Here is a 26,431-nt window from a genome sequence, read left to right on the forward strand (position 1 = left end):
CTGGGCCCAGTGCCTGGGTACGGGCCTGTTGCGCATTTATATTTGTAATTGTTGTTGTATTTGATAAGACAGAGATTGTGTATGCCGAATGATAATCGTGGGCAGTTTTTTTTTAAGACTTGGATACATGTAGTTTGTTATTTATTATTAATATTATTAAAACATACATATTGCCTCGCGTTTTTACAGATGAAAAGTTTATTTTCTATTTCATCAAATGAGATTATAATCTAGTAGCAGCATACGACTGAGTACAGGGCCTGGTTAACTAAAAAAATTTAACAATACTGTTTGCCTGTAACATTAAATTTTTCCATGGTAGATGGTCATCAAGCACAATTTTGTTGATAATCTATTAGTGATATTTATTATACACTACTGACACAGTGCTTTACCTTCATCAGAAGTGAGTTCCTATGTGGTTAATTGTTATTTTTAATATAATCGAGTCGGTCTCTCGGAAAAGGGGGCTTAATGCATGTGGGTAAAGTGACCTCCATGATTAGCCGGACTAGTCCGCACAGGCTAATCTGGGGCCATTGTTTTTGCTTTTATGGAATTTTTCGTTTAAATGAAGTCTTTTTAGCGAGTATCCAGTCTAAGCTTTAAGTGTAATTCCGAATTTGGGAAACCGGTACTCAACGCTCATTCATTAAGCCCCGTTTTCCCACAGCGCAACGCAAATCCGTCAATAAATTACACATTTTGCGTAACAATAACAAAACAAGACGTTTAATAAGAGAGCTTTATCCCCAACAGAGAATCTTTTTACCTTGAAGAGTGATCTTGATTTTGAGCCAGCGTGATTGACTCATGACTGATGGAAATCTCAAGGAAATAAACATTGTAGGAAAATCTTGACACCGAACAGCTATAACTGAATGATGTCCTCTGTATTTACATCGTCTCAATATCCTCAACATTTGCGAAAATCCTTCAAATGGTTTAGGAGTTATGGAGCATACAAAATGGCGGCTCAAACGTTTTACCTCCAAATGTGACCTTGACCTTGAGCCGACATGGCTGGCTCATGCCTTACGCACATCTTCTAGTGACCTAACATTTGAGCCAAGTTTTATAAAAATCCTTTAGTGCGTGAATGTGATGTAGACCAGACGCGAAAAAAGAGGCTAAAACTTCGGACCTTATAATATGACCTTGAGCCGGTGTGATTGAATCGTGTCTCAATGCGTGTAACATTTTAGCCAAGAGCCATGGATATCATTTAAAGGGTCTGGGAGATATGAAGTGGGCACAAAAACGGAGACTAAAACCTGTAACCTTGATATTGGGACGGCGTAACTAACTCATGCCTTCTGCACACAGTTTCACTGCCCTTATCAATTTAGCCAGGTTTCGTAAAAGCCGGCAAGCGTATAGAATATATAGAGCGGACACGAACGTGTTACTTGCATTGTGAGGTCTTGATGGACGGACAAAAGGCATTCATGGCGGATGTGGGGGGGGGGGGGGCAGTTTAATGCGAGAATGTCTATAATTTTTGCCTCTAGTGGGCTTTGAATGCATGCATCCCGCCTAAATCATTGCATACTGCATAGCCTTAATCCTCGCTTCACGTTGTTATTGAATGCATCTTACGTATTTGAATTTAACATTTAAAACATAATACTATTATCCATGGTAACAATGTACTATTATCCATGGTAACAATGGAATTGCTGAATTGACATTCTCTGTAAGGGTTCAACCAAACCCCGCGTCGGCAACGTAAATACTGATTCTTGTTATAGTCAACTTATTAGAGAATAGTTCCAACAGGTGGATTACTGACGCCCAACGGAAACTGTCGAACATTGACGAATCCTTTTCGTGAAAATAACCAACGCACAACGCCAACGGAAACGGTCAACATTGACGATTCGTTAATGTTAACAATACGCATACCACGAGGCTGTTGAATTCCTTTGTCAAATAACAAAATTATTGTTTTTCATTTCAATTCATTTAATTTGTCTTCTTGGCATATCGCCAACTGCGCAACACAACTCTGACTTCTTTAAAATAATTAAAATGACAAACAAAGTATCAGTTACCAGTGAAAGGCATTTAAATCGCGCCCATTGTTTTGCGTTTTACGCTCCAACAACATGACATTCGGGTAGTTCTACATAACTTAACTGCTCCCTACCAACATATTTCGGGTGCTTTTTGCGGGTGAAAATATATTTGGAAATTCTTGAAATCAACTTAGAGGTAACGAAAACACTTTATTCAACTTTTACTTATATAACACATGCACTACAACGCGTTTACGACTCTTTATTCAAACGAATTTCATTTGTAAGACTAACCTGTTTGGTAACTTAAAGCACATTTTCTTCTCTAATGATTTTATTTGGTACTTTATTTATCGTGCTAGTGATAACCACAGACCGAGTAAGGGAATCAAACTAAACTGTTTAGAAGTAAGACAAAAATTTATACATTAAGATCATAAGTGCTGCTCATAATGGCTTCAGACATTGTCGAGTACATCAAAGAAAGTCATGTCAATAATTGTCATGTCAAATAAATATGGAATTCATTTATTTGCGAAACCATTACTTCTTCCGTGTACCGACAAAATTACTTTTCGGCATTCCCTTATCATTAATCAACATTCTGTCATCGTCACTCTTTGTTGATGTGCGAATTTTTAAGCAATTAAACAAGCTGTTGTCGACAACGCCCGATCAACTGTATTACATTGAACAATAACAACTTGACTTTTGGTCCAAAATATTCACTTAAATTATCACTCGTCTTCACTTTTGGTCGACGGTATTCTCTTTATCAGTTATCTCTCACCATCTATTCATGTCCACTGGATTCTCTTTATCAGTTATCTCTCACCATCTATTCATGTCCACTGCATTCTCTTAAGTTATCTCTCACCATCTATTCATGTCCACTGCATTCTCTTTAGTTATCTCTCACCATCTATTAATGTCCACTGCATTCTCTTAAGTAATCTCGCACCACCTACTCATGTCCACTGCATTCTCTTTAGTTATCTCTCACCATCTATTCATTTACACCGCATTCTCTTTATCAGTTATCTCTCACCATCTATTAATTTCCACTGGATTCTCTTTATCAGTTATATCTCACCATCTATTCATGTCCACTGCATTCTCTTAAGTAATCTCTCACCATATATTCATGTCCACTGCATTCTCTTTATCAGTTATCTCTCACCATCTATTCATGTCCACTGCATTCTCTTAAGTTATCTCTCACCATATATTCATGTCCACTGCATTCTCTTTATCAGTTATCTCTCACCATCTATTCATTTCCACTACACCCTCTTAAGTTATCTCTCACCATCTATTCATGGCCACTGGATTCTCTTTATCAGTTATCTCTCACCATCTATTAATGTCCACTGCATTCTCTTAAGTTATCTCTCACCATCTATTAATGTCTCCTGCATTCTCTTAAGTTATCTCTCACTATCTATTAATTTCCACTGCATTCTCTTAAGTTATCTCTCACAATCTGTTTATGGCTACTGGATTCTCTTTATCAGTTATCTCTCACCATCTATTAATGTCCACTGCATTCTCTTAAGCTTTATCTCACCATTTATTCATGTCCACTGGATTCTCTTTATCAGTTATCTCTCACAATCTATTCATGTTCACTGCATTCTCTTAAGTTATCTCTCACCATATATTCATGTCCACTGGATTCTCTTTATCAGTCATCTCTCACCATTTATTCATGTCCACTGCATTCTCTTAAGTTATCTCTCGCCATATATTCATGTCCACTGCATTCTCTTTATCAGTTATCTCTCACCATCGATTCATTTCCACTGCATTCTCTTAAGTTATCTCTCACCATCTATTTATGTCCACTGCATTCTCTTAAGTTATCTCTCACCATCTATTCATTTCCACTGCATTCTCTTAAGTTATCTCTCATCATCTATTCATGTCCACTGGATTCTCTTTATCAGTTATCTCACACCATCTATTAATGTCCACTGCATTCTCTTAAGTTATCTCTCACCATCTATTCATGTCCACTGCATTCTCTTAAGTTATCTCTCACCATCTATTCATGTCCACTGAGTTCTCTTTATCAGTTATCTCTCACCATATATTCGTGTCCACTGCATTCTCTTAAGTTATTTCTCACCATCTATTCATGTCCACTGCATTCTCTTAAGTTATCCCTCACCATCTATTCATGTCCAACGCATTCTCGTCAGTTATCTCTCGCCATCTATTCCTGTCCACTTCGCTCCCTTCAGTTATATCTCCCCAGCTATTCCCGTCTAATACATTGTCTTAATTTATATCTCCGATCAACTTCCGGGTCAATATATGCTATCTAATTATTACACATTCTCACTTCATATGTTTTGATTTCATTTATATACTCATCTTTCCTTTTGGTACACTGTTTTCTCTTAAGTAATAATACACATTCACATTCGGTTCACATTATCTTATTTAATTGTCCTTACTTTAGGTCAACTTTTTCGATCCAGTTCTTTACGCTCATTCGCTTTCGGTCAATTGTTTTTCTTCAAATACCGCTTGCCTTCACTTGCGGTAAATTGTATTCGCTTCAATTATCACTAACATAACTTTTGATCCAATGCATTTTTTCAGTTATCATCCCCTTTCACTTCCAGTCCACTGTATAAACTTCAGTTATCAGTAGCAACAATTACCGTCCAATATATTATTTTCAGGTATAACTCATTATTTTCAGTAATCACTAATATTCACCTTCTGTCCACTATTTCGTCTTCAGTTTTCACACATCAACACTTTCGGCTCACCGCAGCCTCTTAAGTCATAATTCACATTTTCTTCTGGTCCACTGCATTCGCTTTAGATTTCATTCATCTTTATTCCTTTTGCACCTAATCCTCACAATACATCACCTACTTTTTACTTTGGTACCATTGTATTCTCTTTAGTTGTCACTTACCTAAACTTGCGATCCGCTGTACATATTCTCTTCAGATAGCACGTCCTACCTAATGATTTATCTTCAGTTATCACTCAGCTTCACTTCCGATCCTCTATATTCTCGTAAGTGATCGCTCAAAAAGCCTTTGTCTTTGATTTGCGATGTCGGCCTGTCACCGTGGAGTTTCGGCAAGTTGTCTTTTCATAGAGAATTATAATCATCAGTACTATTTCCATCCGCTCGGCAATTTAAAAACTACAAAGGAGAAACCAAAATCCAAAACATTTGACCTTCAATTGTGAACTTGACATTTCATCATAGATCATAGAAGTTGTACGTCACACATCTTCTGGAGAAATAGAGTAATCATCTGAATAAATAAAAACATAATTCCGTGTACTATTAAGTGCAGAGGGGAAATGACCGACTAGCATTTGACTTGTTCGCGACACATCGTCTGGTCTGGACATGGGAATGAAAAAAAAGTTATCTTAAAATTCTCTCATGCATGTACATGTTACAGAGCAGAATCAAAATCGGGGAAAACGGCCCAATCCAACCACTAACCCACGGATTTCTTAGAAATACGATTTTTTTGTGCAAATATACTATGCGCGGATAGTGCTACATTGATAAAAATAATTTCAGAGATATTATGTAAATATTTAAGTGAGAGAATGCTCGGAAAATAAGAAGTCAATATCGTTCTCTGATCAGTCTTTGCCAAGAGTATTATGTATTCTTCGCTAACAATATACGTTAATAAAAACACCGGGGCAATAGTTTTTCTCTTAATTTTGATAACAATGCACACAAAGACCTGTATCAATAAATTTCATTTGTCACTGATTGACACAACGTATCCTATAAGTCGAATTCGTTATCTGTATGATAATATCGCATTATGGGAAAACTGTTCTTAATGCATGTGCGTAAAGTGTCGTAAAATATTAGCATGTGATCCTCGTTCAAGGAAAACTAATACATAAATGTTAAGCGTCGTCCCCCAGGCTAATTATGGACCAAACTTTCCGCTCGTATGGTATTTTTTAAAGGAAGTTTCTTCTTAGCGACAATGAAGTTTAAGCGGAAAGCGTCGCCCCAGATTACCCGTGGAACGACACTTCACACACCACTCTGGATCACGGTTGGTCACTCACATGCATTAATCTATTTATGCCTAGCGTCTAGAAAAAAGGCCTTGGCAAACAGCGTAGACCCAGATGAGACGCCGCATGATGCGGCGTCTCATCAGGGTCTGCTCTGTTTGCTTAAAGGAATTCCTGTAAGAAATATTCTAAATATAGAAATAAATATACTAAATCCCTAAATCTCTAATTTTGGAAATAAATTGATCCAATTTAGAAGGATGGAAGAGTCCACTAGGCATAGATGGGTTGAATCGTTAGTTCTCTAAACGAGGATTATATGAACGTGAAGATCATAGCACATAAAGGGATTCGTAAACATGGCAGGCAGAAATGTTTGCTCTTCTGTACAGTTAAGGATCGGAAATTAAGTGGACTATACGTTTGAATACATAAATCATTAGCCCATTTATGCCTAGCGTCTAGAAAAAAGGCCTTGGCAAACAGCGTAGACCCAGATGAGACGCCGCATAATGCGGCGTCTCATCGGGGTCTGCGCTTTTTGCTTAAAGGAATTCCTGTAAGAAATATTCTAAATATAGAAATAAATATACTAGACATCCCTAATTTTGGAAATAAATTGATCCAATTTAGAAGGATGGGAGAGTCCACTAGGCATAAATGGGTTAATCTCAGATAGAAGCCTGTAAAGCTAAATGTTGCTTGATACCCCGTCGAGATGAAAATATGATTTACATGTGTTATGACAACATGTTCAATAGGTATCGACCTTTGAAATATTATAATTTATAAGTTTTTGTACATACGGTACAAGGTCTTGCAACCATTGAATACCATTCAGTATCGTATCGTTTAAACGGCTCATGTCATTAAAAAGTTAATATCTGACGTATACCAGGCACCCAGTGGTTTTGATTGTTGTGAAAATATTATATTAATAACAATTTCTTTCGCTTTAACAAAAAACATCGGTCTAGAAATTGTAAAATCAGTTATCGGCATCCCTGGTGATTTTAAGCAGTATTTTAACATGGGATTATGTAACGTTATTAATCACCTACGAAAGTGTGTGAACAGATAACGTGTACATTTGTAAACACCTGCTCTATATTGATCTCTTTTTAAGCTATTGGTGTTATTAGTTCTGATGTTTTAAGTGTTGCTGTTGATGACAATGGTGTTGTTGCTGTTACTTATTATAATGGTGATAATGATGGTGATGATGACTTTTAACAGGACTAGAAAATGCATTTGTAAATATTATTTGAATTTATTTGACGCACAATGAGAATCTATGATCCAGAATCAAGTTAAAACAACAACAACAGCATCAAACATATATTTACCAATCAAGTTAACTTCAGGTCAGAGCATTTATGCAAATATTTATGTGTTTACCCGTAATAAGCGAATTTAAACAATGTTATGAATTATGATATAACACTTATCGATAAAAAATTGAGGGAAAAATCTTACACCAACTTATTATTTTTAATGAAAGTTTACTTAAATAAACGGGAAACTTACGAGAAGAATGCTCTTAGTTAAAATAAAACACTGATATTTAAGCCTCGTCATGTGAAAATGGGTCTTAACCCATATGCGGCTAGCGTTCTTCAGACCAGCCTGCGTAATCGCGCAGTCTGGTCAGGAGCTACCATGTCCACTAATGAGATACCGATCATTGCGTGACGTTGTAGAGGACAGCGACGCACCTGACCAGACTGACCGCGTGTGGCTTTAGACCCATTTTCGCATGACGCAGTTAGTATTTCGTAAGGCATACAGAAGGTGCATGCATTACATGATTCGATGTAAAGTACAATGACTACGATTCTCGTTTCAGGGGTTCTGTGACTTGAATACCGTGAATAATGTTTGTAAGTATAGCCATTTACTATACATGCAACACTAGCAACAGGTTTCTTTATTACAAACTTATTCCGTCTCAACATGGATCTAAGGCGAAAAATTAAACGTTTTTGTGTCCACTACCAAAAATAAGCATATCTAGGTCGGCTCAATTTTTTAACTGTAAATTGTTTCTACTGACATCACCAAAGAGTTAAACGAGGTTGGTAGAATTAATTTTTGTTTTAACTGATACACGTGTTGTTTCCTCACTTTAATGAGAACATGTTATGCTATGCAGCTATAGTCCAAAATTGTCTAAACATAATTTCTTTTGTTAATGTTAGTTTATAAATAATTTAGCGAATACGATCGAATGGAATAATAATAAAAAGCTCTACCTAGCTGGAATACTAAATTTCACTTTTAAAGTTTAAGGTTGGTACGAAAAATTACCGTATGTCGGGTTCTCGGAAACAAAAGAATTTTTATTTTAATTCTTAATCAAATTGAAGTTCAATTAACATAGTAGATCGAAATTGAGGATAATGTTATTATTGATATCATTAGTAAAACTCATATAATTTCCTGTATGGATTCCTGGCGCCAGGCAATAATAACAATGGGATTCTCCAGTAATTAAAGCCAATACTTTGTTTATTATCAAACTCACTTGTTAGAATTCCAACTCACCGATGACGTCACATGCGTTATAAAATATCTTGCGAACGTGAGTTTCGTGTTTCAGCACAACTACCGGAAGGAACAGGACAACTATGGCTCGTTCGCTTATGACGCCATGGCGGCAAAGAACCCATACGTAAGTTATAACACTTTAACCAATTTATGCCTAGTGGACTCTCCCATCCTTCTAAATTGGATCAATTTATTTCCAAAATTATGGATGTCTAGTATATTTATTTCAATATTTAGAATATTTCTTACAGAAATTCCTTTCAGCAAACAGCGCAAACCCTGATGAGACGCCGCATCATGCGGCGTCTCATCAGGGTCTACGCTGTTTGCCAAGGCCTTTTTTCTAGACGCTAGGCATAAATGGGTTAAGGCGAAACAAAAATATATGTATTCCCTATCATCGCCCAAAACGTAGGGAAGGTTGGTCGGCTTTGGTTTCTTTTTCGCTTAACTTTGTAATGACACTTAATGAAGGTATCACATGACAGAAATCTCTAAAATATCTATTAAACTTTCATCTTTTTATATGTAAAACGTATATTTAAACGTAATTTAGCATATATGTTCGAAAGTAACACAACGATCGAAAACTCAACCTAGAATACAATACCAAAAAGTGTGGGGTCGGAACCAAAAATTAAAGTCGTTTGGTTTAGGTGGTGGAAACAAACACATGTTTTGGGACGTTTAACTTTGTAAATTCTGGACAAGAAGTTCGGTTAAGAATGAGGTTTTAAAGTAAAATGTAGGCATACCTGACAACGAAAACATTAAATGTATCGGACGTCCTGAATTATCTTACACAAACGTATAGCGACAGATCTCGATTACGTTGCATCTTCAAAATGTTACTCTCGTTATATTTTGTTCATAATCGTTAAAATACAGACCTATAAATAAGCAAGAAAACTGATAAAAATATATAAACGTAGTTCGAAAAAAAGATAAACAAAGATGATGATGATGATGATGGTGATGATGATGGTGATGATGATAGTGGTGGTGGTGATGATGATGTTAATGATGATGATAGTGATAATGATGATGATGATGATGATGATGATGATGATGATGATGATGATGATGATGATGATGATGATGATGATGATGATGATGATGATGATGATGATGATGATGATGATGATGATGATGATGATGATGATGATGATGATGATGATGATGATAATGATAATGATAATGATGATGATAGTGGTGGTGATGATGATAACAACAATGACGATGATGATAATGATGATGATGATGATGATGATGATTATTATTATTATTATTATTATTATTATTATTATTATTATTATTATTGTTATGATGATGATGATGATGATGATGATTTTTATGATGATGATGATGATGATGATAAAACTGATAAAATGATGATAATACAAGTACAATTAAATCACCAAATCATGTTACGATCTAATTTATTTTTCCCAGGCACTAAAATGCAATTAACTGAGTAGTTTCATAAACGTACCTTTACAATTTCATAAAATTCATAAGCTAACAGATAAAAGAGGCGGTAATGCACCATTTTCCAGCGAGTGTGTACAGGTCGAGAATTGCTTTCATCGCATTCATCCGCCAGTCAATACCGTCTTTCAGTCTCCCGACATCAATCTAACGCTTGTGAACACTTGCCTTATATATTTAATCTTGGGTTTATTAAAAAAGAAATCATTCAATATCAAGGTTTTAGTTTTCATTGCGATTAGCGCGTATTTAATATTAAAAGGGTCTTTTAAATAAATACCGTAGCCATGAGTCGATGGTAACGTATGTAGCGGTAACTTCATTTCATCTGATTGAAAGAGTTGAGATTCGAAACGTCAACGAAATACTGTCGCACGGGAGAAAAATATGAAAACAATAAATTATTTAGCAATTTGTGATCAAAATTGGATACGTTAAAGCGAAGGTAATTAAGGCCTTTTTCATATCATATGCTAAAATTGCAAGGGTGATTTCAAGTAGCTTTTATGATAAGCGTGTTCCTTCCGAGAAGATTTGGCGATAATGCTTGTGTAAGGAACGATTAACGACACCAAGATTCAACCGATCTAGAAAGTTGTATGAATACCCGCTATGGTGACAGCAGTAAATTGTAACTGAGAGATAATCCTGTCAAAACTACGAAATAACAAGGCCTCTTCAGCGGGCTCTCAACGTACAAACTATTACATTATCTTAAACTTGAAATATAACAAACATAAGAGAAGTACAAACTCAAGAGACCCTGTGTAAATACCGAGATCAGACATGGCAAACAAAGTAATCGACGCTTCTGTACAGCAGAAAGTCTACACAAACTTTGTCAACAAGAAGCCCTGGGTTCACCCTGACGTCTGGCAGCCCCCTCGACCCGGTCCCTCACTTCCGGGCCAAAACGCTAGCGCCCTTTTCGGCTACGAGATCAAAAGACGCAGCCTTAGCGATGTGCCGCCCGTTCAAAAACCCGTAGCGGATAACAATAGTAATGGGGTAAATTCCAATAGCAGCGGTAAACCTATCGGTGTCAGCGAGCGAAGTGGAGTAAACAAAGACGAGCTTATTACCGACGCTATAAAACAATCTGAAAATAAATCAACGCGGATAGAGAGTGGCGCATGTACAGCGCTGGAACGAGGTCTTCATACGGTGCAAGACAAGGTAAACGCCGTGAATAAGAAAGCGGACAACTTGGACGATCAGTGGAAATTCGCCCCAGGAAAGGTTGCTGAGGTAGAAGCCGACATGACGCTGAAAAATAACCAAGCTGAGGAGTTGGAATGGAGGAATAAATTGCACTCCGCCAAAATCCACGAGCTGGAACGCGAGCTTCGGAGCATGAAGGTGGAGAATGACGTCATTAAGGGACGTCTTGGGGCGCCTATACCGGAAATTGATGAAGATGGCGCACGGAACGGATACAGTGAGTCACCGCGCCGGGGATACGACGCTGATCAGTATAATACACCCCGTGGAGCGCCCGTGGATACAGACAGAACACTGCCTCCTCCCGAACCCCAGGGGCGGGGCAAGCCTCAGTATAAGAACGATCAGTATGGACACGCCCATCACGCGGGAGGGGATGGCGAGGAGCCCTACTGGGGCTTCAACAGGTATTACAACCCGGACTATGTCACCGCATATCGCCGCGAGCACGTTCCCTACTACGCAAAACAAGAAGAGAAAACAAAGGTAAGTCGCTTCCGTTTCCGGTCCCGTTGGTGCATAATGTTTCCGAAACCATTCATGCTTGATAGGATGTTTTGTATTGTGTTGTTTCTTTTTGTTGTGGTGACTTGGTTTTATCGCTATGATACTCTTGAGTCGCAGTTTCTGCACTTGATGTTGATTTCATTTGCACGGGGGCCTGTTTTTTACGTTGTTGTTGTTGTTGTTGTTGGTTGTTGTTAGGTTTGTGGTCTAGTGTTACGCGGAAAATCCTGTATAGGAGTATTTACGAGACTTAGGGATGGATTATGTGGGATAGATGTTCTCTTTCACACGGTTCCTGTGGCTTGTGATGCTTGGTTGCCATCGCATACTATACAGCGACCTAACTGGTGAATTCATACTGCTGTATTCACTATACATGCATAAAAGCTCTTTCAACGGAAAAGATGAGAGCACACCTAATAAGAAATCGAACATGCAAATATAAAATATAAAAGAAAACACAAAATTGACTGTCACAATGTACTCGGGGATTACTAGTTTATAGCGTTCTATTTACTCTCAATAGCACCCCGCATAGCTTGATCGGATTAAGTTCGCCTTTTATTTCGATCCATATAGCCTTTTGAGCTATTGCTAAATCGATCAGGGATTAAAGGCCTTATGAAGACGGATGATTGACTTATGATCCATTAAAAGATTCACTGTGCGCATTTTCATACATGTCGCGATGTGAGCAAAACGGGGTTTAATGCATGTGATTCAAAATGTCTATCTAGATTTGCATGTGCAGTCCGCACGGGCTAAGATGGGAGATACTTTGTGCCGAAACTGGAATTTCGCTACCAGGAGAATTTGTTTAAACGAATAATACAATAAAAGCGGAAAATGTCGTCCCATATTAGCCTGTGTGGACTGCACAGGCTAATCTGCTACTTTACGCACGTGTATTAGGCGTCGGTTTCCCAGAGCGAGGCTCATAGAGTTGGTTTAAACCACACACAATATGACGAAATCATTGCAAATAGGAGTTCACCAAGCAACTGAATTTTTTCTACGCAACTTGTCAAAATACCTCTACAACAATCGAATATTTATTGCGACACCTCAATAAAGCCAACAAATTACGTATGTCATTTACACTAGGGTTCTTTGAGATTCGTCCGAGTTGACAGAAAAAAGAAGGATTGACTCGCGCTCTGAGAAAACAGGGCTTAATCCACGTGCGTAAAGTGTCGTCATTTATAAGCACAGGCCTTTCACCGATGACATTTTCCGCTCGTATGGCAATTTTCGTTTAATGAAAGTTTCTTCTGAGTGCAACAGTTTAAGCGGAGAGTGTCATCCCAGATTAGCCTGTGCGTACATGTTCATATGAGACGACACATTACGCGCATGCGTTAAGCCCAGTGTTCCCACAACGAGGCTCGATTTTTTAAAGGAGAATATTTACGATGTAATCATTCTATTATTTATACGTGTTTGGTAGTTTCCAGTTATTGTCCCTTTCATCCGCTAGAGAAGTACCAATTGAACAGAACAGTGGCGTAAATACACATTCTGCAATTAAGCTAAATGTTTTCGTATTGGTTTTTACATCATTAACGCGAAGAATTCAAATAGTATAGATCTACTGATTCGAACATACTTTCACCCAACTTCTCGATGACGATTATGCAAAGTGACAGCCTTTATACAACACATTTATTCAAATAATTGACGTTGGCTTCTTGTGAAAATATTGAATGAAAGATGATAACTTGCGCAAATGTTTGCTTGGTTCGCTTAATAGCCGAACACACGACAAAATAATAAAATAACATAATATTATTTGTTAGCAATAGGGCATCGACCATTCATTACAATATATAAGAACAGATTTATGTGAAAATGTGCTTATGCAATTTAATCTACATTTTACGCGTTCTATGGAATACTTATTCAATGCAAATATTACCTGCATTTTACTTTAATGTACACATTCGATCAGGTTATTCAACAACAACCTAAACAGGTATCACAAGTTTAATGCCCATTTAAAAACACTTACAAAATAGAAACTTCCAGTAACCTAAAGTCGTTATAAAAATGACAAAATATAACACCTCATGCTCAAACTATGGGATTACAACGCCAATAAGGCGTAGATCACTTCCGGACAGCGGGGTCTCTGATTGCTATCCACCATAGCAATTGTATTATTGTCACGTGACCATCTCTTGTTGCCATTTACAGCAAACCCAGTACGCGGACGACTTCAACTATCTCCAGGAGCGACATCGTCGCGAGGTCACACTCCACTCTGCACGTGCATTGCACTCTCGAGAGAACGTGCTTTCTTACACTTCTCAATCTTGCTAGTCTCTGAGACTTTTACTTTGTATTTCATTTTGTAAGCCATCACTGTTCCGTTAATAAAAGCGAGATCTATATGATCTATATGTAGTACCATTTAAAAGGACATTTAATAACCCAATTTTGCCTTATTTGACGTTTTATACTTGCAGAAATTTTGTTAATGTGAGCGTTTTCAATACACAATGTTCCATATGTACCTGTTATATTTACACGTGTAAATATTTATTATTTTACAGCGTTCTAATATGTTTATTTCAGAATTAAGATCTTACAAGAAATCATTCTTAACATAAACCACTATCTTACTTTTTTCTCGTCTATTGTGATCTGTTCATTAAATACTTGCACTTACTGCATATGTCTGTATAAACAAACACAGATTGCATTTATTTGACATTGGTATATCTTCTTTTCAAACATGCACGGATTTAAATTACATACAAGGAATATACAAATACAGGCGCCTAGTGCTTTCTCGATACTGGGTAAACACATTTTGATGTGTCTGTTATTTGTGTTTTGGTCTGTTCAAATTGGGCAAAATGCATGTGCGTAAAGTGTCATCCCAGATTAGCCTGTGCAGTCCGCACAGGCTAATCAGGGGAACGACACTTTCCGCTTTAATGGCATTTTTTTGTTTAAAGGAAGTCCCTTTTTACCGAAAATCTAGTTTAAGTGGAAAGTGTCGTCCCTGATTAACCTGTGCGGACTGCACAGGCTAATCTGGGTCGACACCTTACGCACATGCATTATGCCCAGTTTTCTCAGAACGCGACTCATTTACACGTTCATTACATTAACTTCTTCACATCCGATTGTCAGGTATGTTCTGCGCACTTTGAAAACAATCACCCGTATTACAAACGGTAACCGTAACAATTTTCTGGATGTTTTTGCCTCTCACCGTCTTTCAGTTGCTTTATCACGAACACACGTTGTTTCATGTTTAGATCAATTTGTTCGACATCAATGAATTTTGGAGCGATTGTTTATTTGAGATAATTGAAAAGGCTGCTTCATTAAACATTTATTTCGAAAGTACTTTATATTCTATCTAATCAGAAGGTACAGTTATGGTCTGCTAGAAAATCCTGGACAGCCATTTATAAAAAAGGAACTGCGAGATTCTGCGTATACACCCCCGGAAACCCGAATTGCTGTGAAAAGTTGGATGTGCTTGGAAAAGTTGCCAATAGATTTCGCTGAATTTTGGTCGGGTAAGAAAATCCAGTTCTATAATTGTTTAAAGGCATTTTTGAATTAAAAAATATTTTGGTATATATTATATATATAAATGCATCAGAGTGGGCATAAATCAGCTGTAATAGCGAGCTTTTTTAAGTTTATAAACGAACTGCACTCCTGTCATATCTTGACATCTTTTTGAACTGCACCAGGTCATATCATTTTTACATCAACATGTTGAATGTTAAGTCGAATTTTTCCACCAATACGATTTTTTTTCTGGCGGATATGTTACTGGGGGACATTGGTTGATATAATTGTCGATGCAAAAACGTTTTCACTGGCAAACCTTTAAAGGAATGTGTAAATAAAGTGCTAAGTATGGGGCAAATCCCGGCATCGTCGACTTTAAATAGCCATATTTCAATAAATCCTGAATAATAATAACCAGGATTTTTCTAACATACATGGTTATACATCCTTTGCATATACCAAAATATATTTTAATAAAAAAGGCATTTAAACAATTTTAGAACTGGATTTACTTACCCTTCCAAAATTCAGCGAAATCTATCGGCAACTTTTCCAAGCACATCCAACTTTTCACAGAATATCGGGTTTCCGGGGGTGTTATATGTTAATCATGAACCCTGTCCCAGGCAGGTGAAGAACGAACCTCATGAAAACATTTCGTATGTTTCTCTGAATAGATGACAAAAGTACATGCAAATGTTAAAGTATTTTATGACTGACCCGCATTTATCATCCTTTCCTTAACCATGGTAAACGGTAAAAAATATTCCAAAACATAACTTAAGTTTGCATGTATAACAAGAAGTGTTGGCTTTTGAAAACTTACCGATCATGACGAGTTCTTCGACAAGCATCAACGGTTTGCATACCTGACACACAACTAAACGGGTACAGCTATATGGGTTAACGCATTTGGTTTGGTTTGTCACTGGTGGGGTCGTGGTCACTAGCTTGTGACAACTGCAGCCATATAAGAAGTGTTGCTGTATATCCGCACCTTTCAGGTCACTGGATTGTAGCAACTGCAGCCATATACGAAGTGTTGCTGTATATCCGCACCTTTCAGGTCACTGGATTGTAGCAACTGCAGCGATATACAAAGTGTTGCTGTATATCCGCAACATTCAGGTCACTGGCATGCAGACGATGCACATAATCGCCGGCACAGTTGATTGTATTGTAGTTTAGCTTCTACAAAGAAATGGTTTGCACGTTTTAGAGACGTTTTATTGACAGGGACACCGTCATTTTACTTACTTTTGCTAGGTTGTACACACAGCCTTTAAAAGAATAATCGCTGTTCGAGTATTCATGTCTTGCCTTGTTTTGTAAACATCTTCCCTTTACTCGAAAACTCCCATTAACTATTTTAATGTTCCAGTATACACGGTGTTTAATTAACATATGTCGTAGTTTTCACTTAATTGACAAGCAAATGTGCACAATAAAATGCATCTAATGAAAACACAATTTAATAGCGCACTGTTTACTTTATTCATTGTCTTACATGTCTTACCCAATATTAAAATATGCTGAGTTCATGAGCATATACTGTTCAGGATATGAGCAAAACTGAAATGACTGTCGTGTAACCGACACTATAGGTGCTTAGTAAATGCTGCACTTGGTAACTGACTGTCGTGTAACCGACACAATAGGTGCTTAGTAAATGCTGCACTTGGTAACTGAAATGACTGTCGTGTAACCGACACTATAGGTGCTTAGTAAATGCTGCACTTGGTAACTAAAATGACTGTCGTGTAACCGACACTATAGGTGCTTAGTAAATGCTGCACTTGGTAACTGAAATGACTGTCGTGTAACCGACACTATTGGTGCTTAGTAAATGCTGCACTTGGTAACTTAAATGACTGTCGTGTAACTGACACTAAAGGTGCTTAGTAAATGCTGCACTTGGTAACTGAAATGACTGTCGTGTAACCGACACTATAGGTGCTCAGTAAATGCTGCACTTGGTAACTGAAATGACTGTCGTGTAACCGACACTATAGGTGCTTAGTAAATGCTGCACTTGGTAACTGACTCTCGTGTAACCGACACTATAGGTGCTTAGTAAATGCTGCACTTGGTAACTGGAGTTGCTGGAGTGTTCCGAAACCTTTTGTCGTGACAGTTGTCTTTGTTAAAGGGCCACTAGTTATTTATTGATTTGTATAATTGTTATATTTATTTATTTATTTGTTCGATTACCGGGTATCAATACACACATTCTCGACATTTTTAAACGAATTATATTCACAGTTTCAAATCTTAATTATCGTGTTGCAAAATTTGTAAGTGCCTGCCTTTTCACAGATATTTGAATTGGGTATGTGCGTTGTTTTTCTCATATCAAACGGTATTCATGTGTTGTTATTTCGAGAGTAGGAGGAAGAATGGAGAAGGAAGAAACAGGAGGAGGAAGAAAAGATCATGAAGGTGAAGGACGAAATCAATTCCATTATCAGAGTGAATGGTTACAGCAGTTTGTCACGTGTTTGATATTCGGATAGATATTTCAAGTTAAATAATTTTCAAATGTATGGCAAAAAATCAGTAGCAAGAAACATAATTATCACAACATATTAATTAACGGATGCAAACAAACTCATGGCTTCACTACAAAAATGTAAACAAATTATCATAAACAACCAAGAGTTCTGATGAGCTTTTATTTACATATATTTTGCGTTCATAATGTTACTTTCCAAAAATCCGCTAAACTTTCAAAATCGTTAATACTACGTTTATTTATTTATGATTTTTAACAATGTTCGCCGTGGTTGTTTTTGGCCTCACAAGTAAAGCAAATGATGACGTCACAATTTTCTAGGACAAGCCGAAGACCTACGACTACACCGCTCTGTACCAGGCCCACAATCCTCCACGGGTGCGTAGCAACGCACGTGCACGTGTGTACCGTGCTGAGCAATCTCTCTCTCTGTCTCTTTGATTGTGCCTTTATGTCACATTAGTTAGTATGTGTGTTTAAAGATCTGAGCCACAATAGACAAAAACAAATCGGATGTATTGGATAAGAAAAGATACATTTGCAGAAAGGGACATTATTTACAATTTGTGTTGGAAATCTAAAAATTAGTTTTACAATGTATTATGAAATCGATCGGATGCAATTAAGAGATTAAAAACAAATACTATCCCGACCTAATATCGCTATCTCATCATCTTGTTACCTAGTTAAAAAATAGTAAAACGGTTTAGATCTATATATTGTTCGTACGTTTATAACAGAATACTTAACAGTTCAGTTTGTTCACATTGACATGTTGTTGCTAAAATAGTCAACACAGCCATGTTAACCTTTCAACTGTGTCCACTACAATATCAATATTAGTTCAACACAACGAGGATAATTCTTTAAGTTAATCGTTTCTACTGGTTTAAACTTAAGTTCAAAAGGAATTTTTAATCCCTCATTTCCAAACTTTTGTTACAAAATAAAAATAAATATACAGATTAGTCACAGTACATAAGACCGACATTTACTTTAAAAGACTCTTCTGTTTTTATAATTTAAAACCGTTTTTGTTATTCTCTTTGTAGCTGCGACAAAACATGCCAATACTTTGAGATGTATACTTTTCATTATTTATAAATATCCTATTCGTATTTTGATTAAATATTCGGTGTTAGGAAATACGTTTTATCAAGACCTATTTTGAATTTGCACCCGATGATACGACTGTTCACATAATTATTTTTTGAATTCAGATCATTCGAATTGGAATAAATTGCTATTGTTTAAGTTATTGAATGTTTACTTTAAACCATTTTGAGACCAAAAATAAAGGATATTGTATTAATAGTTATATTGTATAAATAGTTATGTTGTATAAATAGTTATCTTGTGCGAGAAAATTAATAGCTACAATCGCATTTTATATTTTTAAATACAAAATAGCTATGATGTTTCATCGAACATTTTGTTGGAGGTAATCAGTAGCATTATTGACAGAAGAAACTTATTATACGTGATGAATTGTGCATGTCATGAAGCCTAAATTTAAAACAACCAACCAGTAACATAGCAGTAGAAACGTTGCTCCTTTCGTTTAAAAGCAATATTAAATTTTACGTGCAGAATTTGGCATGCCTTTAAACTTTAATACAAAATAACTATGGCACTCCCTCACTTGCACGTAGTAGTTAAAACGGGTTCCGCCACACCTTTTGCACGTGTTAGTTATAACACGCTCCCATTCGGTGTTCCAGGACATAAACAAGTACTTCCATGACTCCAAGTACCTGGAGGACGCCCCCAAGCCGATGGACGACGAGGCATACTTTGTATGTGATACACGTGCTTAGCGCACGTGGCGGATGTCGATCGTAACTCGCCCAACTGTCTGTGTCTTTAGTATAGTCTTAAGCGAGAGTGAAAACATGTGTTTGCATTACGTTTATTTTTTTTAAACTTTAACAGCTAGTGCAAAATGTGCGAATTTGTCTATGCATCGTGAGCTTTCATCACGAATTACAACATTAAACATCATTATTTTACTTAATAAAATTGAACAGCAAAATAACCACAAAAAAACTGCACGTTTTGTTTAAATTATTTTGAACAGGTCTCTAAATGTTGTTTAAGGTGATAATTAGCATATGTTATCGAAAGTATCTGTATTTTAAAATTAAATCTTACAACTATCAAATATTTTGCCTTTTTAACTGGATGCATATGCTTCATTGCATTCAGCAGGTCATCTGGGTTTTTATCTATAAATTCCTGTATAATTCACTGCCCCCCTTTTTCCCCGATCCCTGTCAAACCCAGAATGACGACATACCCATGCGGCCGGCCAACGGGACCCACGGGACCACTTATGAGCGATTCTTTGAGAACCCCCGGAAGCAAGGGCCGGTAGGGACAGCGCATGCCCACTCGCACTTTACACATTACACCATATTCAACACTGGGTACCGAATGGCGCACGGAGTCTGAGTGTGGCTTTCTTTACTTTGTGTTTGAGTCAACCAGTGTAAAGTTGATGTCTTTCAAGCACGGTGTTGTTGTACAATTTTGGTCAGTATTTTTGGATCGCATGCAAGCCACCGACATGCCTTTCGAAAATCCCGCCTCTTTATTCTACTCTAATAGTTCGATTATGTTTGTTCAAATATTCTCATATAACATTAGCCTTATGCCATATGCGGCCAGCGTAACTCCAGCCAACATGCGCATCCATGCAGTCTAACCATTTAGTACCATGCCTGCTATTGAGACCACCAAACCTTGCGTGACTTTATAACGCACATAGAAGCTACCGATCAGAATGTGCAGATGCGTCAGCTGGTCTGAAGCTACCCTGGCAACAGATCCATTTTCGCATGACGCGGGTCACTCAGTTATGCATGGATTTGGTACTGTATTTGGATTAAATGGCACGTTTGTTCTGTTGATTTTGGTGTTGTGTTCTTGTTGTTAGGTGGTTAGCGGTTACTAAAGGAGTTGATTAATTTTATACACGAGATATCTTATAAGTTAACACTTGCATACGTTTATGTATTTTAAGAGACACTTTTTTGGAGAACTGTTTGTGTGCTGTGACGCACACATTCTCTTGTTTAATACTTTTAATTGTTTTTGTTTTTAGGCGTAGCTTATACATGTAATGCCACAAAATAATTATGAACTGTTTTCTTAATAAGTTGCTATTCGTATTTTAAAGAGTATCTTGTGCAATACATTAATTCGATTGGACATACTTGTTTTTGTTTTGTTCGATTGAACATACTTGTTTTTGTTTTGAGCATAAAATATATTTTACTACTTCTACCCCACCGCCAGATGGAGCCATCCCCAGGTGGCCTGTACATCGTGCGTTTCCATGACAGCGGCTACTCTGAGGTCAACCTGTCCCTCAAAGAACAGCAGACGATCGTGCGAAGCTTCAACGGATACGTGCTCGGCATCGCCCGGAAGCAGAACGTAGGGGCCGTTATAGTTCGTTTTGGGCCACAATAGCGCTTCTTCACACTCAACATAGTGGTCTCCCCTTACCGCGCTGATATTAAAGGCTTAAAAATCCAATACAAATACAATTCTTAATACATTTCTTCTAATTGCCGTGAATTACTTTTATTTCACGTAATACTAATCTGTTTAAAAGAAATCAGCCTCGCTCTGGAAAAGGGGCTTAATGAATGTGTGTACAGAGTCATGCCAGAGTAGCCTGAAAGTACACACAGGCTAATCAGGGGCAACGCTTTCCCGCTTTTATGGTATTTTCGTTTATATGAGGTCTTTTCTAGACGCAAATCACGTCTAGATGGAATGTGTTGTCCCGAACTTCACAGGCTAATATGGGACGATACTTTACGAACATACGTTAAGACCAGTTTTCCCAAAACGCGGCTCATTTCAATGCGTTTTTTTAAATAATTTCTTCGGAAAGGTGTCCTCTAAAATAGTTCCTGTTGATCCATTTTTTTAAATATCGTCGGGCTGGGTCTTTAATCCTTCTAAGCAAAGATCACTGTAATGAGTGTGCATGGCTATCGTCGTCAACAATTCGCATTCATCAAAATCATCATCATCATTTTCATCATCATCATCATCATCATCATCATCATCATCATCATCATCATCATCATCATCATCATCATCATCATCATCATCATCATCATCATCATCATCATCGTCGTCGTCGTCGTCATCATCATCATCATCATCATCATCATCATCATCATCATCATCATCATCATCATCATCGTAATCATCATCATCACCATCATCATTAAAAACTTCATCGTAAAAATATTTTCATTATCTTGCTCTTCTCTTCTTATTCATAACTATTATCAAAAGCAGACCATTGCATCTGCACCAGCGATCTGAAGTCGTATTTAAAAGCAATTAATTTGATTTATACTCTCTACGAAATGATATGATTTCTTAGTCTAGTTACCTTATCGTTTGTTTAAATTTAAATATATATATTGTTTATTGTCGACATTCATCAAATCAACTTTGAACAATTGTGTTAACGAACTTGTCGTTTCAAAGTTGTAAAACATTTACAATGTTTACGGAAAAAGTATATTTAAGATCAATATGGCTCCCTTTAGTGTTTATATTTAGCATTAAAGAAAAGCCGACGCACAATGTTGGGCAGAAACGGATACTTTGTTACCCACGCTTGAGCCGTCAATGTCATATTATTCTCCACTCCAGGTTATCGCCCTTGAAGGAGATGCCGGATGGCGTTTCTCACGTGATCAACAGCCACGCCCCCAGGTCCGATGTCGTCATCAGTGCGTCGATGACGCAGTGGCGGTGCTCTGGTTCCCTGACCAGAAGAAAGCTTTCGACTTCTTCTCCAACTCCTTCCGGAACAGGTTCCGACAGGAAGGCTTCCCGTCACCGCACGGCTGGGAGGGACACTACATTCCACTGCAGTCGCCACCGTTCTTGAGTGAGTACACTGTGTGATGACGAGACCAGTGCATCACGGTTTTTGACAAATTAATTATATGTTATAGTTTTCAAGTTTATTTTGATCTTGTGTATATTTTGTAAAAATTGTTATTGTTATAAAAACCAAATACTGAATCAGATGACACACTTTTTACGATGGAATGCAAAATGTTAAAAGCCTAATTTCATTCACCATAATAGCCGTGTTCTTGGAAATGCGTTTTCGTCTGCACATGCACAAGTTTAATCGGTAAGACACTTTCCGTTTTTATGGAATTTTTCTTTCGTTCGTCGCCTCTTAGAAAAAATCCAGTTAAGGCAGAAAGTGTCATTCATGATTAGGCCAAAAAAAAATTAGTTCTGTTTGGGGTCTCCTTGGGAAAAAAAACAGGGTCGGTAGGTAAGGATTTTTTTTTAAAGGGGAGCGGTACTAAAATGGAAGGTTACTAAAGCTTTTAATAAGAAATAGATGTATATATATGCTTTGTTTGCTTGATATTACATCTAATATGAACGAAAATGAAAAAAAAACACTTTTTTGGCGACCCCAATTAAATGTTGAGGGTCGGCGCCGATTCGGGAGACACGGTCGGGCGACCCGAAACGGACCTATTTTGTTTGGCCTTAGCCTGTGCGGATTTTTAAGGCTTATCTGGGACGACACTTAACGCGCATGCCCAATTTTCCCAGCCATCATACTACACAAGCGCGCACTGCCTGTGATTGCACTGATCGGCGTGATACTATTCATACACACGCGCTTACTGTCTGTGATCGTACTGATCCGTGGGATACTTCTTCTATACAAGAGCTTACTCCTTGTAATCGCACTGATCAGTGTGATACTAAATTCTGCACAAGCGCATTCTGTCTGTGATCGTACTGATCGGTGTGATACTATTCATATCCAAGCGCGTATCCGTTGTGATCGCACTGATCGATGTGATTCTTATTCTACACAAGCGCGTACTGCCTGTGATCGCACTGATCGATGTTATACTATTCTTACACAAGCGCTTACTACGTGTGATCGCACTGATCTGTATTATTCCTCCAAAAGCGCTTACTGTCCGTGATTGTTCTGATCCATTTTACAGAGACGCTTGACACGTACCTGGTGTTGGAGATCATGAACGTGAGCCGGAGTTCCGAGGAGAGGCAGCGGGCGGTGCAGCAGTTCGAGGTGCAGACGCGCCAGAGGATCCTGAAGTTCATTCCAAACAGCCTTCCCTTTGTCGCCTCCGCTACGCGCCTCTTTGTACGTCACACTTCTACTTTCATTTATGTGTGTATGATAAAGCGATACCAATCTGACTAGATCTTTAGTGTCATTTTGCTGATAGGTGCTTGGATATGACTTTAAAACAGGCGTATGGACAATTTGCAAAAGAGGAACAAATGACTTTTAAATGTGCTTTATGCATGTTTTTCTTTACAAAATATTGTGATAAAGTTAGTGACAACAATCTTCGAGACGCTGAACTAATGGCCTAATGAGAATGCACCATGGGTAATTTAATTTTTAAGGACACAACACATAAACATTGAACTGTGTTTAAAGCATGCGAGTGAAGTGTCGTCCCAGATTAGCCTGTGCAGTTCGCACAGGATAATCAGGGACGAACCGTACCGCATTATGCTATTTTTCGTTTAAAGGTAGTCACTTCTGTTAACTGAACAGGCTAATCTGAGACAACGCACATGCATTAAGCCCCGTTTTTCCAGAGCGCAGCTCATTTATAGATGTATCGATTGAAAAATAGCTCTGTTAGTGGCAAACTACTATTTCGAACATAATAACTCATTTAAACTTAAGTAGCATAATGAATTTAAATGAAAAAGGGGTTTTAAGTCTACTAGAGAGGAAGTGTGTAAAACAACGCAATTATTTACTTACGTAATGTTCTCAGCTTTGTATTGCTTCAAAGTTTCAATATTTTGAATTATTTGAAATAAGCGGTTAAAAGTTCAATAGGTATATTATTGCGTTCTACTCGCAAATTTCATTCTTCGTAGGGTCGGGACGAATACTTTAAGCCCGGCACCCTGTTCAAGGACAAAAGTAAAGTAATGATCAGCCGCTTCGACTCAATGGCCGAACTGTCCCAGCTCTGGAGGGAAGGTACGTACCACATCCAGTCTGATCGAAGTTACTATCTCAATGAAAGCACAAACGTAGATTGAAATCGACTATCGGACTGAGGCTTTTTAAATCAATCTTAGAATTTCCGTTGTTTCAAAAAGTATATTTGATTTATCTCCCTTAAATCCTCTAGAGAACAAACAAGAAACACTTTTGATATTTCTAAAATGGTTTTCATGTGTTGGTATATTTGAGCTCTTATAATGAAAAATAATTACATCCTTTCACTTCATTTATGTCTAACAAACATTTAATACTAAATTAAAATCGTTGTACTTTCTCTAACATTTAGAAAGTTAGATTTACCTTGTTTTTGTTTCTTAATAATAAGTCATGCAGCTGCAAAAAAGTACACAAATTAATTTAGGAATTTTCTTAAATCTACTGATACGAGCATGCGGATGCCCTTCCTAAAATAAATTTAAGCACTTGTCGAAATTACAATGTTTTCTGTATCCAGGTATCATCCAAGAGGGTCTCCGAGAGAATAACATCACCGGGAACATCAACGTGTTTGCGTTCTCACTCAAGGACTGGCAGGACTACTGATTGAACAACCCTCGTGGAGTAGTTTTTTTAGAAGATAGGGTCCATTCCAGAATATGACAAATTGCTTGAGGGACCAGTTATAAGCGGCAGATGATACTCGGTTTGATTTTTTAATAAAAAGAAAAAAAACAACAACAAAAAACGAATAACATAAAGCCTTTCTTTATGGAAGTTAGATCTTATTGGTGAAAACAATACTTTATTTTACTTTAAAAAATGTGTGTGTGTTGTTCACGGACACGCAAAACTATTGTTATTCGCGCGTGGTCTTAAACACTTTATATCCTTATAATTAAAAGTTTTAGTGAAAATATAATTCAGGAAATACTTATTTAAATCTGTATACCGTTTGTTTATAGATTTCATTTTATTTTGGATTGATCAGAAGGGCTTAAGTGCGGCTTTTAACGATGGCCATTGTATTCGTTTGAAACAATGGGAATCGGTGACGTGTTAATCGTACTTATGCATATACATGTATGACAACTTTCTTGTGTTTGAACACTACTTATTTTATGTTTTATATTATGTGTGTGTTACATTATCATTGGGAATAGGTACATTTACAAAAAAAGAACATCTACAACTTTTAAAAGACTGTAATTTTATAGTTTTGAATTTGCGATACATTTTGCCAGAACATTTTAAAGTTTCTTACAATATTAAATCATAATAAAAAAAACATAATGCCTATAAATAAAAAGTACACATACACATATTTGTTGAATATTTATAATATAGCTTCCCATAAAACCACACTTAAGGATGAAAACAACAAACACACAAATGCTATATGATTTTATCTGATTGTGTGTGTACAGGTCTTGTTATGTTCTTTTTGTGACATTTGTTTCGCCGTTACACACGAACTGTGATCGATTACTGTGATAAATGTTTTTATACTCTAGTTTTCATCTCGTGTATTTTTGTTTTGTATGTCTAAACAAACATGTAGACACACTA

General features: G+C 37.2%; 1 protein-coding gene across 3 annotated transcripts; it reads left to right on the forward strand.

Annotated features, from left to right (window-relative positions):
* The first annotated feature begins 2,093 nt into the window (after positions 1-2,093).
* Positions 2,094-26,431, forward strand: LOC127845355 (uncharacterized). Of its 3 annotated transcripts, XM_052376221.1 has the most exons (13): positions 2,094-2,214; positions 7,888-7,921; positions 8,641-8,712; positions 13,998-14,051; positions 17,727-17,777; positions 18,172-18,228; positions 19,572-19,646; positions 20,134-20,220; positions 21,148-21,288; positions 22,534-22,774; positions 23,874-24,034; positions 24,793-24,898; positions 25,380-26,431. In XM_052376221.1, the coding sequence occupies exons 2-13, from the start codon at positions 7,916-7,918 to the stop codon at positions 25,466-25,468; spliced, it is 1,140 nt and encodes a 379-aa protein (XP_052232181.1). In that variant the 5' UTR covers positions 2,094-2,214; positions 7,888-7,915; the 3' UTR covers positions 25,469-26,431. The 3 variants fall into 3 exon arrangements, with proteins under 3 accessions (XP_052232181.1, XP_052232179.1, XP_052232180.1); XM_052376219.1 differs by lacking the exons at positions 2,094-2,214; positions 7,888-7,921; positions 8,641-8,712; positions 13,998-14,051 and adding an exon at positions 10,749-11,783; XM_052376220.1 differs by lacking the exons at positions 2,094-2,214; positions 7,888-7,921; positions 8,641-8,712; ... (3 more) ...; positions 19,572-19,646; positions 20,134-20,220 and adding an exon at positions 10,815-11,783.

The sequence above is a fragment of the Dreissena polymorpha genome, chromosome 9, assembly GCF_020536995.1.
Source record: "Dreissena polymorpha isolate Duluth1 chromosome 9, UMN_Dpol_1.0, whole genome shotgun sequence".
Classification (NCBI taxonomy): Eukaryota; Metazoa; Mollusca; class Bivalvia; order Myida; family Dreissenidae; genus Dreissena; species Dreissena polymorpha.

Coding starts and splice junctions, on each gene's coding strand:
- LOC127845355 (XM_052376219.1), top strand. CDS start 10,863: ATGGCAAACAAAGTAATCGACGCTTCTGTACAGCAGAAAGTCTACACA. Junction 17,778..18,171: donor AGGAAGAAAAGATCATGAAG/GTGAAGGACGAA, acceptor ACAATTTTCTAG/GACAAGCCGAAGACCTACGA. Junction 19,647..20,133: donor TGGACGACGAGGCATACTTT/GTATGTGATACA, acceptor TGTCAAACCCAG/AATGACGACATACCCATGCG.